Raw genomic sequence first — 19,039 nt, forward strand, 5'->3', positions numbered from 1 at the left:
ACATATTTTTTGAAATGCTAGATTCCTCGATACATCATCACCCTCCATGAGCTGCTGGCGCACACGCCCCATGAGCATGTGGAGCGCAAGAGCCTGGAGTTCGCCAAGTCCAAACTGGAGGAGTTGTCAAAGTAAGAATGAGACTGTGAAGAAAAACAATAATGAAAATGACGAGTCAGTGACACTAAATATCATTTTTCTGTATGTACATACTAAATGCACAAGAACAGATTCATTTAGTTGCATGTTGGTTCTTAGTGAGAAACTCAAAGAATGCACTGCAGTGAAAGCTGCACAAATATTTAATCGTCATATTTTCGTATTTATTGATGCTGTAATAAACTGCAGAGAAAATATAAAAAGTTATTTTTAGACGTTTTTTAAACATCATTAATAGGAATTTACACCGTTATGAGGAATTACATGTTTTTTTTTAGAAATACAATAAATCTATGTCTCTTATAGATGCAGGTTTTTTTCTATATTTTTTCACTCATTCTTATGGAATAATTACATTGAATTTTCACAAAAGAATGATACTTAAGCTATGAGTACCTTTGTACAAATGATAAGTTTTTTTTTCTTCAGAAGGTCCTGTAACGTTTGTGGCTCCCAATAAATTTCATTCCGCTGAACTGAGGGTAAAACCGTCCGTTTGGGTCGTACAGGTCCCAGACCTCTGAACTAGCCCGGTACACAGCGACACACACACACACACACACACACTGACCTCTGCTCCTTGTGTTTTCAGAATGATGCACGACGAGGTGAGCGACACGGAGAACATCAGGAAAAATCTGGCCATTGAAAGGATGATCGATAAAGGCTGCGACATTTTGTTAGACACGAGCCAGACCTTCGTCAGACAAGGCAGCCTTCCTGCTTTCTCGGCTTTCTTTCAGCCATCCCACCTTCCTGCACTCTTTCACGACTTCTCTCCTCCATGATCAGGTTCTCTCATCCAGCTGCCATCCAGCAGCGAACGGGGCATGCTCAGTAAGGTGCGTCTGGGTTCGCTCTCACTGAGGAAGGAAGGAGAGAGGCAGTGCTTCCTGTTCACCAAGCACTTCCTCATCTGTACACGGACCTCCGGAGGGAAGCTGCACCTGCTGAAGGTAAAACGTCTCACTATCTACAATCTGAGTGTGTTCAAGTACAGCAGTTTCTACACAGACTCTAGAGTTACAAGTTTTGCAAAAATGGCAGGCCTGTGAAGACAAACACTGCGTTGCCATTAACCATAAAATTGAAATTATGAAAATAAATCTGTTTAATGGAAACATGGCATTTCGAAAAAAGAAAAAAAATCATTGTTTCGAATAAAAATGATGAGATTGCTTTTCGGCCGTGTCGAAGTAGATGTGTGTTGCAGAACTGCAATGGAAACACTTTTTTCACATCACACCAGTCACATGATCAGCAACTGGATGTTCCTACTGGCAGAAACAAAATGGATTGTTTCAGTTTTTTGTTTCCAGACGTTGTTCAGAGCTCTCACAGCGTCAGTTGTGTGTCATTCCAACGTGTTTGAATCCATAACGCTTCTGTAAAATCACAGATTACAATTTCTCCAAAACGCCGCATAAGTAGCCGCTCCCGAGTAGGCGGAGCTTGTCGCTCAAACTCCTGATAAGATACTGACGTCGCCTCTGATTGGCTTATAGATGATGAACAGTAGCGTCATGGCTGAATTGTGAATATATCTAATGTAACTGTTTACTGCTGCCATGACTTTAATGACTTGAATGGAAACAATTGCAAAAATTGTGTTTTTTTGACATTAGCGGAATATAGACAAAAATCTGTGTAACGGAAATGGGACAAATCCTGCTCTGCGTTTTACAAATCTGAAAATTAAGACATTAAATCTGCTAATCTGAAATTGTCTTAATACAGTTTTGGTCAGTTTAAATCTGTTCAGGATCAGTGATGGCAGGATAGTTAGATTACTGATTATTTGATTAGGAAAATAACTAAGTTACATTAAAAGTAACCTTTTTAGTTACTTTAAGCAGCTGCTAACAAACAACGCTCTGCCACCTGTGAAAATTACAATGATCTTTGCCAATGCTTAATTGCAAGTTATTTTATAATGATAACATCAACAATGTGTCTCCATTTATATGGTTGAACTGAAGGGGAGTTTAATGGTTACAACAGGAAATAAAGGAAAGGAAATAAAATTAAATTAAATTACCAAAAAAAAGTAACGCACAGTGATTTCGATAAGTAACTGCAGTCTGACTACTGGATTTGAAATAGCAACGCGTTAGATTACTCGTTACTGAAAAAAGGGGTCCGACATTACTTAGTAACGCGTTACTGACATCACAGTTCAGGATATATCCCTGTACACTAGGGGATAAGTCATATAAATAATATATTTGTATTTGACCTTGAAGGTACAACTATATCTACAAAATTCCCTCATAATTATGACAGAAAATATTTCTTCTGGCATAATAAGACTAAAAATAAAGTATTTCCGCTGAGTTTAGATTTGTGTCTAATATCTTTCACTGGTAAGGCTTTAATTTGTTATTTTTCTTCCTAACAGCAGGGAGGAACGCTGTCTCTGATTGAGTGCACTCTGATTGAGGAACTAGATGCCAGTGATGAAGATTGTGAGTATCCTGTTGCAATCTTTACTAATTATTAAAATTCATTCGAAGGTAATTCTCAAGTTCAGTGGTTGCCTAACCACTGAATGTCAGATTTCTACAAAGACACTTTTGCATAATTCAACAGTGAAAAAAGTTTGGTGGAAGAAGCATGTAAGAAACACCAGCTAGAAAAAACGACAAATATCAATGAGAAAGTTCATAGGTACGATAGAAAATATGTTTTTTTACAGTTTAGATTAAATGCAACAAAGCCATTTAGGCAGCTTACAGGTCAATACAAGGTCAATTTCAGGTCAGCTGAGCAGAATGAAAGTGTTTTGGTTTCCTGTTGCGTTTTCAGACAACGCTGCAGGTCAAGGCTTCAGTCACCTGGAGTTTAAAATTGTGGTGGAGCCCCCCGATGGTCAGAGCTTCTCCGTTGTTCTCCTAGCTCCTTCCCGCCAGGAGAAGGCTGCCTGGACCAGCGACATCAGCCAGGTACAGACCGACTCAGAGGAACTCAAAGCTGCTATGGCAGGCATTAGCTGCTCTTCTAAAAGAAGCTTTTATCCTTGTTTTTTTCTGCGTGTGTGTTTTCTTTCCACTTCAGTGCATCGATAACATCCGCTGTAACGGCCTGATGACCAGCGTGTTTGAGGAGAACTCTAAAGTGTCTGTGCCCCACATGATCAAGTGAGGAAATTATCTCATTCTAACTGTGCTTAAAGTCTTACATTTGCAGATTTACAGAACTCACAGCAACACATCATGGTGGATTCATTAAGTCAATGAGAAGAACATTTTAAACAATAAAGTTTTGTTATGTTTTAGTTGCATAACTGTGGGAAAGTTGGATGATTTTCCGTCTTACAATGGACAGATAATGCCTTGGAAAAGTATTCATATCAGTAGGGCTGGGCGATACAGTATAAACTTAAAGTTTTATCGTGATATTTTGTGGTACTGTTGTGAAAACACTAAAAGTGACTATAAGAATTATTTCTGACTGTGTGTCACAGCAATTATAGCCCCACAAACACAAATCCTGCTCTAGAAAAACATTCCCACTTTTTCTTTAGGACACCAGTCACATATAAAATGTGATTTGTTTCACTACTGCACAGAGTAACTGCATTTAATCATATTTTCAAGTTTATTGATATTTATTGATATTCTTGTTGAACAAATATTGAAGAAAACTAACAATACGGACAGTTTTTTTTAACATTATGAATTGGAATTTGTCAATGAAAAATCAAAATTCATATCATAATAAGAGTCATGATAAAAATGTATCATGATAAACGACTTGATAAATGACCACTTTTATATATCCCTTCAACTTTTTCACATTTTGTCATTTTGGTTTATTAGGATTTTATTTGATAGACCAAAATAAAGTGCTGAATATTCATGAAGTTAAAGTAAATAATATATGGCTCTCATAGGTTTTAACGAGTTTCTCTCTTTAAGACAAATTTAGGATTTCTGAGCTGCTTATTCTAAATCAGTGCCTGATAATAAAACAGACGAATCGTCCAAACTGGACAGTAAGAAATAATCTGTCCTAACTTTGTCCTCTATAAAAGACACAAGGATTTAGGTCAAATTTTGTTGTTTTTCCTCCAAGGTCCGACGCCAGACTGCATAAAGACGACGTCGACATTTGCTTCAGCAAGACGCTCAACTCCTGCAAGGTCCCTCAGATCAGATACGCCAGCGTGGAGCGGCTGCTGGAGCGCCTCACCGACCTGCGCTTCCTCTCCATCGACTTCCTCAACACCTTCCTCCACACGTACCGGATCTTCACCACGGCCGCCGTGGTCATCGACAAACTGGCCGACATCTACAAGAAACCCTTCACCTCCATTCCTGTGAGGTATACAAGACTTAAAAACACAGACGATGCTCCTCCCACTGACCCCAGACTCCACCCCGTTCATCGGTCCTCACTGTGTCTCTGTCCTTCTCACGTCTAACACTTCATCCTGTCATTCACTCCATCTTTTCTTCTTCACTTCCCCCTCCTTCATCTTCCTCACACTGCTGCCACCGCTTCAGGATCGAGCAGCACTCATACGACCGTCTGTCCATCATGTCCCTCTGTCCCGACTACAGTCTCAAGATCACACAGCTGGCTTTGGACCAGTCCAAGTAAATACCATCAGTAGGCTTTGGGGGAGAACAGTTTATTTGAAGGGGTGTGCATAAGACTGGCATGATGAAGCCGTCATAAACATGAAGGAGTCTTCATCAGTATTTATGAGTGTTGTCATGAAGTGGCATACGGTAAATAATGACACCTTAAATACAAAGTTAATGCTTTTAACGCCACTTTGAACTAAAAGTGTCAACTTTGCATTATTCAGTCAATAATGATACTTTTAATTCACATTTTAATGCAACGTTGCATTAAAAGTGTCATTATTTATTGAAATCCATTTCATGACAGCAGTGTTAAACATTTATGCAAACACCTTCATGTTCAGTACGGGTCATGTTGTGTCATGTTTATGACAGAGTCATCATGTCAGTCTAAAGCACACTCCTTCAGATGAAGTGTTACCATGATTCGTGGTTCTCCTGGTCAGAGCTGTGGACTGACCACACTGGTTTCTTTCAGGTCTCTGGAGCTTTTCTTCGCCACCAACCAGGGCGCCTGGGGATCCGACTCACTGAACAACAAATCCCCCAGACTCTGTCGCAAGTTCTCCTCTCCGCCTCCCATCTCCATCCCGTCCCGCACCTCCTCCCCGGTGCACTGCCGCAAGCTGTCCCTGAGCTCGCCGGTGGGCGTGAAGGTCGGGGCTTTGGACCTGTCCACCACCCCGCCGCTGTCCGCGGCCAACTCCCCCACCTCCAGCCACAGTCCCTCCATCTCCTCTCCTCCACCCGGCTCCTACCGGCTGCCGTTCGGCTTCTCGTCGCCCCCGCCCACCGCCACGCGCTCCCCCAGCCTCCCACAGGCCTCCGGGGTGTCCTCACCGCCTCCCGCCTCCACCAGGGCCCCGCTGGACCTCAGCAGGGGCCCCAGCTCCCCGGAGCTGAGCCCGTCCGCAGGGGACGACATCAGCGGAGAGCTGCCGCGCATCGACGCCTTTTGTGGGAAGCTGAGGCGCAGCATCCGCAGAGGTAGGAAGACGCTAACAGTTAGCGCTCACACTCCTCCAGCTCTTCAACAAGGCGGCTTTACATGCAATAAACACATCAAATATTTGTGACTGCTGCTGTAGATGCTGCTTTAAGCTGCTGACAGAGTGTGTTCCTATAAACAGTCTGGAATACAATCTAAGTTTTTACCAGGCCTGTGGAAAAAGGTGTAAGAAATAGAAAATGAAAGAAGGGAAAAGTTTTTTTATGTCCAGACTTCCGATCTCCTAGAAGTCGAGTGTTTTCTCCTTCATTCCATATCCCATGGTTTAATATTTATGTCCATCAATCACTCCATCCATCCCTCTGTTTTCCAATATTTCCCTTCATCAGATTATTTTTCACTCCTTTCATTCATTCCTTCATTTGGTTTCTTTTTTGTCCATTTGTCATTTTTTGCTCATTTGATTCTCCTGGTTTCTATCTTCCATTTTTTTTTTTTTTTGTTCTCTTTTTGCATAATTCATTTGCAGCTAATATTAGTCCAGACTTTGACGTTGTCTTTTATTGTGTTCTAGCAAAGACATGAAGGGGTCAGCATTTCTCTTTCAGAGGAATAATCGGGCCTCTAGATGAACGTGTGTCTGTGATCTCTAGTAAAACAGGAGCAGAGTACCAGATCAAAAAAAGAGAGGAGAGAGAGAACATGAAAAGACAGGAACCTGGTAGAGTAAGAGAAGAGAGCAATGACATGTAAAGGCTGATATTTCAAATAGCAACTTATTACCTGAAAGTTCACATAAACATTTCAGATCATTGTTAAAATAATCATCCTTGCAAACTCATTTATCAGTCAGAAGTTACCTGGACTCATGTTGGATGTTTGACCTTTTCTCCCTCACAGCTGTTCTGGAGTCAGTATCCCTGGACAAGTTCATCCCTGAGTCCCCGTCCAGCAGCGAGCCGGGGGACCTGTCCCCCTGCCGCTCCCCGTCCACACCCAGACATCTCCGCTACAGACAGTCTGGAGGTTGTAAAACTACACAAGCACACCGCACTGTCGTATTACATTTACAGCGGTTAACAAAGATCTAGAAGTTTGACTGTGATAAAGAACTGTGAAACCATTTTCACATGTGACATTGTCTTGCACAAGTCGAGTGAAAAACAACAAAATTTGCAAAGAGGAAGCAAAAACTTGCAATTTGCCTAAGAACCATTTTATGTCTATTTATCTTGTTTAGCTGGATGCTAACAGTTTTATAAATGGGGATGATCATTTTTGCCTTCTCTACTTTGCAAAAGCTCCTTTTTTTAGTTGGACATTTGCTCTGATTCTAAAGCTATGATTTCATTACAAATGTATGCAAAACTTTATTGATAATCCACTAATGTCAAAAAATCACAATTTCACAATTGTGGTGTTTCCATTAAATAGGAAACAAAACTAAAATCACATGTGAATAAGTTTGTTCACACAATAAGTCAATTAAAAACATGCTGCGCCATCATCCTCCTACCACTTCCTGTCATGTTCTTCGTCATTTCCGCCAGTAGTAACATCTCCTCTTGATCTCGTGATTAGTGAGGTGGAAGAAAAGTGTTTCCATTGCAGTTTAGAACAACATATAGTGTTGATTGAGTTTTGTACCGCTCAATACAATGAGATCTGCTGTCCTTCTGAACAGTGGTGTTTGCATTTTTAAGAGCCGTTGGAGCAGATCTAACATTAAGATTTTACTGTTTCTGGTCACTTGTAGTGGCAGCGGGGGAGAACTCTCGCTGCACCATGTCGCCAGCGTCGGCGTTCGCCATCGCCACGGCGGCCGCAGGGCACAGCAGCTCACAGGGTGAGCACGTCCAGTCTTTAAGGTCACAGCGGATGTAGCAGAGGGAGGGAGCTCCGCTTGTGGTGTCCATTAGATTATGTGTCGGGCAGCAGCTAAAAGGACGACAGAACGTAATTTAAAGATAACAGGAAGGAAATGGCCGTCTGTGTAGGAGTTTTCTAATGAGCTAATGAGCTTTTATTGTTTTAAAAGCACATTTGCTTTTAAAATCGATGGCTTAAAAGCCTGAACCAATGGAAAAAGAAATACAAACAGAGCATAATTTACTTCCCTTATTATAGTAATTCAAAATCTCAAATTTAGAAAAATGTAGTAATCTGTTTTTAGTTTTCTTCAATATGTGTGTCTGGATTAAAGTCATTTTCACAAAACTAAAGAACAGTATTCGCAAAGAAGGTGTTTGCTAACCAAATCTGGATTGATTTATTTGTTTTACTTAATGCTCTTCTAGGTTTTAGTAACTCTGAGAAATCATGTGATAAGGAATTCATCATCCGCAGAGCTGCTACCAACAGAGTCCTCAATGTGCTGCGGCACTGGGTCTCTAAACACTCCCAGGTGAGTCAAAGAGGAAACACTGTCCATATCCACAGTCTGTTTTCAGTCAGACTTTAGTAATGTATGCATCCTAGCAAAAAGAAATGCTTAACAAGATAACCTGTGGTTTGTTTTGGGGGATTTTCCTTGTATTAGAGATAGTCCAACCTGCACTTGTCTGAGTTAGCACTAGGAGACTAGGATGATTTTAGTTTCATCCCAGTTGGATGAAACTAAAATCTGTCTTTTCTGTCACAAACACTGGTTTTCAACTCATTTAGATTAGTTTGAACCATAATATTGTAACACTAAAATATGTAATACAACATGAAATAACTCAAAGAATGCTCTATAGTAATATTACACTCCAGTATTAATATGTAGGCTATGCTTGAACACTAAGGCTTGTTTAGGAGAGGACACCAAATTAGCTCTAATCTGGTCCTCTTGGTCTTAAGATTAGCTTAAGACCAACTGGAGAACAACCAGTTCACAGTACAAAGCAGAAGTGAAGATAAAACATTATTTTGATAAAGTAGTAGTAGTCTTTATTTTCATGTGTCACACACACTTTTACAGGTGCCCAGCCCACCAGACATAATAAAACAAATACAAACAATATTGTCCTTTGGACAATTGATTCTTAATCTATTTATCAGCTATTACAATAATGAATCTAAGTTAGTATTTTGGGATACCAACAAGGTGGCTTTAGAGTGTGTTTAGATGGCGACTTATACAGACATACAGAATCAAGTGTTTTGCTGTTTCAATCAATCCATTTTAATTCCAACATGTACTTTAACTTGAGCACCATAAATAACAATATTAATTGTTAATGAGGAGAAGGGATTTTGTAAGCTATAGCTTACAAATAGGTGAATTAATAATGGCTACCTTTGGCTGAACTAGCATTTATCTTTTGAGAAAAATAATATTTAGCATGTTTCTAAGGATGATTCTGTGTAGCTTGATGAAAAGAGAGTAAAAGAAAATTCCAGTAAAACACAGTAAAATCACATTGTGTGATTAAAATGACTCTTTATAACCTTAGAAAACATTGTTTATGCCACAGGCCTACAACCTGGTTTGTACTGCAGCAGTTTGAAGGATTAGCACAGTGAAACAAACAATCAAACAGTATTGAATTTTTTTTATCTAAGCTGCCAGACTCAACCTCTTACTTTTGTCTTATGAAGGTTTCCACAGAATAAGCATAGCTGTGGTGTGACCTCAGTAAGAAAATCAGCGGCTGAGTAAAAGGGAGTATTTGCAGTGTTTGTGGGGGAAAGGCGGTAAGCTACTCTGTTAAAGGAGAGCTGGCACATCCATAATAAAATGCTATTAACTTTGCACTTCCATCTCATTCATCAGATTATGTTGTGGAAAGATTTAAAAAGTAAAATGGGCTGAATTAAAAATGTTAGATAAAACATTTGATTAAACTGCAAACATCTTAATTCCACTTTCTTTGCTAATGTAGCAAAACAAAGTTGGGGCCTGTACGGTTACCATGGCTGCAATTATTCCTCACGTCCCTCAGTGCTTTTGACACACAGCCGAAAGAGACAGCCTCCCTTTGAGGAGCAGGCCTAAAAAAAGCTGCTGGTTGTTTTTGCTCTCGCTGCGTCTCTTGTTCCGTCGTTGCTCTCCGTGACAGAGGTGCTCTTTGCACTGCGTGTCCTTCCCACCATGGACGCACGCAGAAAGGTCAGCCTCATCCTCAGGGAGCTTCAGAGAACTATCATTTTTGTCTAAGATTATATAAGGAGCTATTTTTGTAGCTGGATGTTGCCTGGAAAAGTAAACTTGTTTGGGTCGGCTGAGAATAACAGCTCTTGGTTTAGGAAGGCGAGGTGTTTTTGACCTTCCACGGTCACGAATTATTAAAGTGAATGGAAAAATATATGAATTCGGTTTGGTTTCTAACACTATATTGATGGAGTTAAATGTGAAGCTCTTCTAGTGTTTAGGTGTCCAAATTGGTTAATCGCAACTAACAAAGTTGTACTAACATCAAGTCTTGTTACATTTATAATGTGTCACTTTTGATGCCCACCATTTTGAGCACTAAGGGTGTAAGTGAGATGAAAGGTGTACTTTCACCTCTCAGTGTGCAACTGAATCAGGACAAAGCAACAATTGCCTTGATATCAATCAATCAATCATCTAGCGCATTTCAGCAACAGGGCAGTTCAAAGTGCTTTACATTGTGAAAACCTAAAAAAACATCATAAACACAACAGTTGTGAAAAACAATAACAGACATTACATTTTGTAAAAGGTAATGTCATTTTGATTGTTAAAAATCATCAATACTCATCAATACAAATATATTGGTCAATTCTCCATTTATTCTGATTCAAAAGCAACTCTAAACTTGTGGCTTTTTAAAGGAACTCTGTGTTTTGGCTATTGCAACTTTCTGAAAGTTTGTCCATGATCTAGCTAAATTTATTCTTGCTGTCCTTGACTAAATGTTTGATGCTCCATGCACCATCCCTGAGCGACCCCAAAAGGTGAAATTGTTATCTGAACTTATCAAAAATATTTCATTTCTGGGGAGAGTCAATCTTCATGAGAACAGACAGAGCATCTGCATAGCACAGCATGAGTCCGAGTACCATTAGTATCAGGTCATTGCAACAAGATTAAAGTAAAACTTTGTGTAATTCCAATAAGTGGTTTATTATGTGTGAGTTATAAATGCCTCTGTTGCAACTCACATATCATAATTATTTTTTTTCCTACTTTTTCATTAGTTTCTCTGACAGATTTGCTCAACATGTTTCATTTTTCTTGATGGATCTTACACTGGCTGTCGTTATGTCACCGATTGCTCTGATGCTCTTCTGCTGTGCGCTTCACGTCATCTTAGCTGAAGCTTTCCGATGCAGTGTGTCATGTCTCTGTGTCTCTGTCAGGACTTTGACCTGAACGGTGAGTTGAAGACAGGAGTGATCAGTCTGCTGGAGGAGGTGCTGCGAGACCCAGATCTTCTGCCCCAAGAGAGAAAAGCAGCAACCAACATTTTAAGGTGCAGATTATTTACTGTCAAACCTCCTCTTTATAATGTCAGAGGTTTCTTTTACAATCTTCTGGAAGTCTGTCCATGATTGTTTTAATTCTTTTGTGGTCAAATGTTAGATATTCATAATTTTCCGTGATGCATCTTCAAAATGACGCTGCACTTTGCTTCGCAGTGCCATTTCTCAGGATGAACCAGACGACACTCAGCTGAGGATAGAAGACATACTACAGATGGTCAGTGTGAGTTCATATGAAACACTTCACTGAATGAGTTCAATGAAACAAAACAAAAGTTTGAAATGACTTCTCTTCTTATAATGAAACAGAAAAGCTGTCCTCTTCTGCATTTCATTGCGGTAAGGATAATTCTCTCTCTTTCCCTGTTAAACATCCACCAGGAAGTGGTCCTTGCTGTAGTGTTAGCAATCTTTATGCTACGCTTCCCACACAATAAGCTGATGTGTCTGTGTGTGAACAAGGCGGAGAGTCCTAAAGCCGAGTGTTTCGAGTCCCTCTCGGCCATGGAGATGGCGGAGCAGATCACGCTGCTGGATCACATCGTTTTCAGGAGCATTCCCTATGAGTGAGTACACGGCAAACCCCTACTGTACCTTCAATCCGTCCCGGGAGGTTTTTGTTTGGATAAAATCTGTCCAACTCTATCCAAGCTCCATGTTTTAAAACCTTACAGAAGTAACAACAGCTGGAATGGGTAAAATAACTCATATAAAACTGTAAGTAATAATAATCTTATGAGATTGCCTAAAAATAGCAGCAAACCACCTTTATTTACATTTTGTGGCATTACTAAACAGACTTCAATGCATTTTATACAGTGTTACATGGCAGATCACTACAATACAGATTATAATTGTGATAATTAAAATATTTTCTGTTATATTAGGCAAATAGTTTAGTTTCCCTGTCTTTAGTTTCATTTTAGCTTATATCAATCTGCTGAGGCAGTTTTTTTAGAGCAGTGTGTTGTAGAGGCCAGCAGGGGGAGCTAGAGAGGCTACAGAAAGTTAGAGGGAAGATGCTGTGGGGGAATGCAAAAATATAAAAAAATAAGCCATTAATTTTTAATTAAATGTTTTGAAAATAAAATATTGTCTGTTTTAAAATCATTATTATGAAACATAAGTTAAAATAATTTATTGAAATGTTATTTGCCAGGCTCATCTTTCTGATTGGCTGCTGGTCAAATTTGTCAATGTTTGCTATGCAAGCTAGCATCGCTAGGAACCATGAAGAGGGGAAGTTTCAGTCAAGAAAAGACTGAAGGAACTGTGGAGATTAAATAAAATTTGATGTGTGATAAATATAATTATTACATATTTTTATAATAATCGAAATATGGGATTGTGGTGGAATTTTTTTTATCACATAACATAAATATTTTGATGTAATATTATGACATAAACATCAAATTAATAAAGTCATAATTACCTAGCATATTACCTGATAAAAAATCTTCCACCACAGAACTCATGGCCAACTAAATTCAGAAGATACGTGGCAACATTAAATGCTAACCGAACGCAACAATTATCGAATAGTGAATAAAAGTGAGGAGAAACATTTGGAAAGTTGTTGTTTCTTTACATATTTTGTAGCAAAAAAGAAATATTCAGAGATGTTCTCCTTAAAATCTGACTAAGTTGAAGTTATTTTTCAAAGAAAAATATGCAAACATTTCACTCTGTTGATGTTCAAAGCTGCTAGAGACAAATCATGTAAGATGTGCAGCAATGACTATAATGAGAAGCAGTTCTGCTAAAAAATTAAAATAAATTAAACCACGGATCCCTTTCATTCAGTGTTACATTTATACACAGCTGTCTACCATATTAAAGGATCACCTTTCAGATTGACTGACCATCTTACTTTGTGTGTCCGCTCAGGGAGTTTTTGGGTCAGGGCTGGATGAAGGTGGACAAGACTGAAAGAACTCCATACATCATGAAGACCAGCCAGCACTTTAATGATGTAAGAAACCCTAGTAGAAAACTCACCGTAATCTACCATGTCAAACTTTAAACTATAATGAACATTTAACACTGGAACTTTAAGACATTTGAAATATCCCAAACCAATAAACAAAACACCAGAAATAACAAATAAAATGAATTATGAAGTCTCTGTAAACAAAATTGTCCTTCAGGAAAAGTTCTGGTTGAGACCAAAACACCAAACTGGAGACTTTTGTCATCCAGTTTTTGATAGAAAGAGAAAAGACACAAAACGACAAATCATGCAAATGGTTATTGAGCTTGTTTTAATTTATCACACGATTTTTTTATTGATTTCTTTTTGCGACACATAGAATTGTGAATAGTTTTATATATTTTGCCACGTTGTCTACAGGTTTGAAAAGGGATTCCAGGTCAAAGGTTAATGCTTTTTGGGGGAACCATGGAAAAGTTTTGGAACTTTTCCATGTCGTCTAGAGGACCAAAGAAATAGCTGCAGCGTTCAGAATTTAGCCCGCGGGCCTTGAGTTTGACACATGTGGCTTTGATTTATTTGAAATAAAAAACCCTGGGGGGATTTATATTATACAATCAGTACACATCATGACTGATTCTTGCTTTGTGAATCAGACCAACATGATGGTAAAAATTGATCAAAATGTTAGTGGATAACACTTTTAGCGGATCAGAGCCTTACCTATTGGCTAAAGATATTTAGCCTATTGGCTAAATATTGGCTAAACTATCTTTAGCCAATATTTTTGTTGCTGTCAGCAAAATTGTTCTGTCTTGTGATCCTTGTGAAATCTCTTCAGATGAGCAACCTGGTGGCGTCTCAGATAATGGCCCACAGTGACGTGGGATCTCGGGCCAGCTCCATAGAGAAGTGGCTGGCCGTGGCCGACATCTGTCGCTGCCTCAACAACTACAACGGCGTGCTGGAGATCACCTCTGCTCTCAACCGCAGCGCCATCTACAGGCTGAAGAAAACCTGGGCTAAAGTTTGCAAACAGGTTTAGCAGAATCAGCTCACAGTACTAACATTATCTTACATACACAGAAAACCTCCAACGTTACAGTTTATCTTTTGTTTTTTGTTGTTGTTTTCTTTTTCCAGACCAAGGCGCTGATGGACCGGCTTCAGAAGATCGTATCGTCAGAGGGGAGGTTCAAAAATCTCAGAGAGACGCTGAAAAAGTAGCTACAGTCACAGACAATCACACTCTGCCCTACAGCATGATGCTGACACCACTATGAGACCATTTTTACCTCCTTGTGTGCAGCTGCAACCCCCCGTGTGTGCCATACCTGGGCATGTACCTGACTGACCTGGCCTTCATCGAGGAGGGAACGCCCAACTTCACTGAGGAGGGACTGGTCAACTTCTCCAAGATGAGAATGGTGAGACTTTCTGTCCTACAGCCCAAAATGCACACAACTCTCTGGCCTTTGGCTTTTATTATCAATACATTTCAAGCAGGGTCAGCTTATTTTCTGAAGATAAAAAATATATATTATTAACCATCTCTGAGGTTTATATTCTCTAAAATTAAAAGTAGGATGTCTATGAATGTTTTTTTGGGGGGATATTTTTGCTTCAAAAAGTTCAAAACACAGCAATCTGATCTGAACTTAACAACTGAGGCAGCGTCCAAAGATTACATTACAGGGAAATTACTGCAGGTGTGCAGGACAACAGAGACATCGAGTGGCTGAAAATGGTAGAACAATGAAAATTGCCGAATCAACACAAATGATGTCTTAGACTTACTGAGAACGTTTTTGCCATGTGGGCCAAAATCATGAAATTGAAAACACTTGGCATGGGGCAACAAAAACATTATATTCTTATTGTAACACTTTTTTTAAACAAACTTTTTGTGCCTTTTTTTATTTTATCTCCTCACTAATAAACAAAAAACTGCTAAATGAGCTAAAATGGATCAGTAAATGATATATTTTAGCGTTTAAAAAATGCAAATCTTGCATTTTTGGGTGCAAGATTTGCTCGGGAGGTTCTAGTTACTGCAAAATTAAGACCAATGCAAACCCCTTGTTAATAAATAAGCATCTATTCTTAACAATTAATATTTTTTTGTTTAAGAAAATTTTATTTTGTGTGAACTTTTTTAGAAAAATGTATCATGGCACATGGCTTTTTATGAATGAAAATGTATTGGTATAAAAAGCTCTCTTTACGTTGCTCTCTCTGCCCTACAGATCTCTCATATCATCCGGGAAATTCGTCAGTTCCAGCAGGCTCCTTACAGAATAGAGCACCAGTCCAAGGTTTCCCTTTTTTATAATCATTTGTTTATTTAAAAAATAGAAAAATAATTCTTTCCTCCAGTGTTGTTTTTGTTGTTGTTTTTTTACTTTGTATCCAGGTAACTCAGTTCCTGCTGGATAAGACCGTAGTAATGGATGAAGATACTCTGTATGAGCTCTCACTGAAGATCGAACCTCGAGTCCCTCCAGGTTAATTTTACACCAGAAACCTGCACAGATTCACATCTCTCAGCTCACAGCACCACCTTTTAAATAAAGCTGGTGCTTTTATATCACACACAGGTGGTCAGCAGGTGTAGTAGGGGAAAGTCAGGGGAAAATGTGCCTTGTTTTATGGAGATCTGAGATATTTGTCTAGTTATTGTACTGTATCGCAGAAACAACTCCTTGCCATATTCTCAAACCTTTGAGTGTAGAAACACCATCAGCACTAGAATGTTGCTGCTGTCACTCTGTGATTCGGCTTTGTTGTCTTTAACACAAAGTTCAGTTATTTGTTTCTATTATATCAAACAACCATTTTTGCATTAATTAAGCACCTTTTAACATTGTTTCTCTGTGGGATTCGAAGATTCAGGAATTTAAAGGGGCAGTGTTATGTATTTTTTAACCACAAATCTTTTTATAGCACAATCAAGTGAACTGTTACCTTCAGTTCATATAAAAATGCTGTATATGACATATATGACTTTTAAAAATGTTTAATTCAATATACAAAGGTTTGAAATTGGGCCTCTGTCTCTTTAAAAACTCCTGCTCTTTCTGAAACTCCGCCTTCAGGAAGTCATCACGACATGGCTCCTCTAGTAACCCTTTAGCAATGTTTTTACCAACTTCGGACTGAGAAGTAGCTCCTACAATGAACTCAGCTGATTAGCAGTTCCACCAGGTGGTTGCTAATTGCTGCTGGCTAGTCTGAAGGAGCTGAGTGGGGGAGGGGAGGCGGCTCTGTGAGGGGGAAGCTTAGAAGCTTGAAAACTGCAGCTCAGAGGAGGAGCTTCATCTTTGAAGGCGGGGCTAGGTCCACCCAGACGTTTTTCAGAGCTGAATGGTTGCCATGGAGATTAAAGGATTTCTCAAATATGCATCAGAGAATCAAAGCAACACTCCAGGTATGTTTTCCATAACGATATAACATGATGGAAAGGTTAGAAATTTTTTAGAAGAGTGTTCTGTGATGGTCTCACCCAAAAATAATGAATTTCCTTAATGAATGTTTCAATAACCTTATAATAATGTGAGCTGGAATGAGCTTAATCCTGTCTAGGACTTTAAATATGACAGCTTGTCACACAGTGAACCTTGTGATCTCTGACTCCTGGCGTTGAGTTCAGCTGTAATTTCATTTTTAATCTTGTAAATTTGCTCTATCTGATCAAACTGCTTTTTTTTTTTTTTGAGGGGTGGAGGGTTTTCATGTTTCTCTTTTTTTGAAGCGGCTTTTAGCAAATTTAGCTCTTTTATCCAACTTGACAAACAACACGTCTCCTTTTAGTTTATAATTGCTAAGAATTTTGTACACATTTTTTTTATCAATATTTTTTAAGAATCATCTCCTAACAACCACCTAAAGAAAAACATCACTGTAATCACATATATCTCTGATATCATCACTGTAAATAATAATTCCTGTTTATGTTATTGTATCTTTAAAACCTTTAACTTGTAAGAGAACCTCTGTAGTGACATGTTTGCACTATTAATTTTAAGAAGAATGTTGCAAGGTTCTAGCGTTATTAGTAGCATAAATATAGCATATACAACTATCAGTTTATTTTTGTAGATGCAACTGACTTGTTTATTTAGATTCATTTTTGCCTCTTTCCTTTCTGAAATCTTCTGTAATTTGTTTGCATTAGTCAGCTTGTTTTCATTCACTGTTGCATACTTTTATTCAACTTGTATTGTTTTTTTATTGTTATTTATTTGTGTATTGTACAGACATTTCCATTCTAAAGGCTTGAAAATAAAACTTTCAGGCAAACGAATGTTGTTGCAGATCATTGATGAAGAAGAAGAAGAAAAAAAAATAAAAGCGTCACATTCTGTGAAAACCTAAAGACGGCCATGGTCTCTAAAAAGGAAAATTGGGCCTTTGAGTTTTATATAAAGCAAAACATGCATTCCTTACAAAAATAAATCCAAATATCTTTGGGGGGGCCTCCCAAAACCAGTTGCCCTGGGCGACGTCCCCTGTAAGCTCTGTCTAAAGTCTGACGCTTCCTGGATTTTTTTGTAGAGAATAATTAAAGAAAATAACACATCCGTCATTTATTTTCTACTTCTTAACCATAAAGTTTCATTAAATACAAGTTGATGTTGCAATATGACAAAATGAGAAGAAAAAAATGACCAAAGGGAAATATTTAGTATTTGCACTGTTGGCTTTCCGTACACAGAAGATCAGCAAACATCATCTAGAGGTAAAAAAACAAAAAAAAAAACATGGAAACTACTTCAATAATTTCATACAGAATGTCATTTTTAAATCATTAAATCATGCAATAAAAGTGTTTTGAGTTGTTAGAAAAATGCACCAAATCCCCTTCAGTACCAGAGTTCTGGTCGTGTGAAAGTCGCGTTTTATTTCCAAAGCTGCGGCAGAGTTTGAGATAACTGAAGGAGAGAGGAAGAGATCATGTGTAAATGTGAAGGTCAAACCAGACGGTGATATTAGAGCCGTCAAAGTTAATCATGGCTCTGTTTACAAGTGATCTCTACCTTCATTGGTTTATAACTGTGCCTTAACCTATGATTGGCCCTCAATTTCTATTCCCACAAGTGGAGTAGAGTTTGGAGGGAGCGGGGGGCGGAGCCAACGGCAGAGGAGACTCAAAAGCTGGTTTCCAGCAACCTTCAGTCAGAAGGCAGCAGCTTTCATCCAGGTACTGTACCTTCCTTCTTTCGTTTCTCTGACAGAGAACCTCCATTAGCTGATATATTGAAGAACATTTTAAATCTAGACTTTCTGTGGACATGATTGTTAAGTGAGTGCATGTGTCATATTTGTGTTTGAATTGAGAGAATCTATTAGAAGCTGGTTGTGATCACAATACGCTTTTCTTACCAAACAAGAGAATGCTTAGTTAGTTTAAAAAAACGAAAAACTTTTGCACTTTTACAAACCACCTCTAAACAGCTGAGTCTTAAACTTTTGATCTCCTGCCAAGTTCTCAGGTCACATGATTCTCTCCGTGTCCATTTTCCGTCTCTCTTTAACATTGTGTTGACCTTATGAACTTCTGTCCAGAATGATTCTGTATCCATCAGCCAGGAGGGGCTTTGGTCTTGGCACCAAACGTCCCTCCACTGATCTATTAATAATAATAATATCACCACTGACCCAAACAGTATGTGTCCTCCAGTCTGCACTCCAAACGTCAAGATAAAATAAACACTGTGGGTGAAAGTCGGGTCTGACATGATCGGCTCATTTGAAAAATATTGGATCGATTAGAGATTTTTTTTTTCTCCCCCTCTGACCTGAATTAACAGAAGCAGTCCGGTCCTCACGCCGCTCCTCTATTTTTAGAAACAGTCTCCTAGACGCCGAGTCAAAGTCAAGCTGCGCTCTGACCTTCCATATACTGAATCTGATTGGAAATAAGTGTGAATCTGGGAACAGATAACTGGAGTTTATCTGGTTTCCTGTTTTGGTGGGTTACAA

General features: G+C 38.9%; 1 protein-coding gene across 5 annotated transcripts in view; it reads left to right on the forward strand.

Annotated features, from left to right (window-relative positions):
- LOC102225925 (ras-specific guanine nucleotide-releasing factor 2-like) overlaps positions 1-17,360 on the forward strand; it is a 35,502-nt gene extending 18,142 nt beyond the window's left edge. Inside the window, exons 8-29 of one of the 5 annotated variants that reach the window (XM_023338808.1) lie at positions 22-131; positions 752-870; positions 952-1,115; positions 2,561-2,624; positions 2,965-3,101; positions 3,214-3,296; positions 4,234-4,482; positions 4,665-4,757; positions 5,227-5,735; positions 6,598-6,723; positions 7,454-7,543; positions 7,995-8,101; positions 11,005-11,117; positions 11,284-11,350; positions 11,437-11,466; positions 11,590-11,693; positions 13,015-13,099; positions 13,899-14,096; positions 14,201-14,280; positions 14,367-14,484; positions 15,304-15,372; positions 15,471-17,360. In XM_023338808.1, the coding sequence (XP_023194576.1) occupies positions 22-131; positions 752-870; positions 952-1,115; positions 2,561-2,624; positions 2,965-3,101; positions 3,214-3,296; positions 4,234-4,482; positions 4,665-4,757; positions 5,227-5,735; positions 6,598-6,723; positions 7,454-7,543; positions 7,995-8,101; positions 11,005-11,117; positions 11,284-11,350; positions 11,437-11,466; positions 11,590-11,693; positions 13,015-13,099; positions 13,899-14,096; positions 14,201-14,280; positions 14,367-14,484; positions 15,304-15,372; positions 15,471-15,566 (2,811 nt within the window). In that variant the 3' untranslated portion in view covers positions 15,567-17,360. Of the gene's footprint in view, positions 1-21; positions 132-751; positions 871-951; positions 1,116-2,557; positions 2,625-2,964; positions 3,102-3,213; positions 3,297-4,233; positions 4,483-4,664; positions 4,758-5,226; positions 5,736-6,597; positions 6,724-7,453; positions 7,544-7,994; positions 8,102-11,004; positions 11,118-11,283; positions 11,351-11,436; positions 11,467-11,589; positions 11,694-13,014; positions 13,100-13,898; positions 14,097-14,200; positions 14,281-14,366; positions 14,485-15,303; positions 15,373-15,470 lie in introns of all 5 variants that reach the window. The other 4 variants (XM_023338809.1, XM_023338807.1, XM_023338811.1 and 1 more) reach the window with 4 other exon arrangements.
- The last annotated feature ends 1,679 nt before the right edge of the window (positions 17,361-19,039 follow it).

This window comes from Xiphophorus maculatus, chromosome 8, assembly GCF_002775205.1.
Source record: "Xiphophorus maculatus strain JP 163 A chromosome 8, X_maculatus-5.0-male, whole genome shotgun sequence".
NCBI lineage: Eukaryota > Metazoa > Chordata > Actinopteri > Cyprinodontiformes > Poeciliidae > Xiphophorus > Xiphophorus maculatus.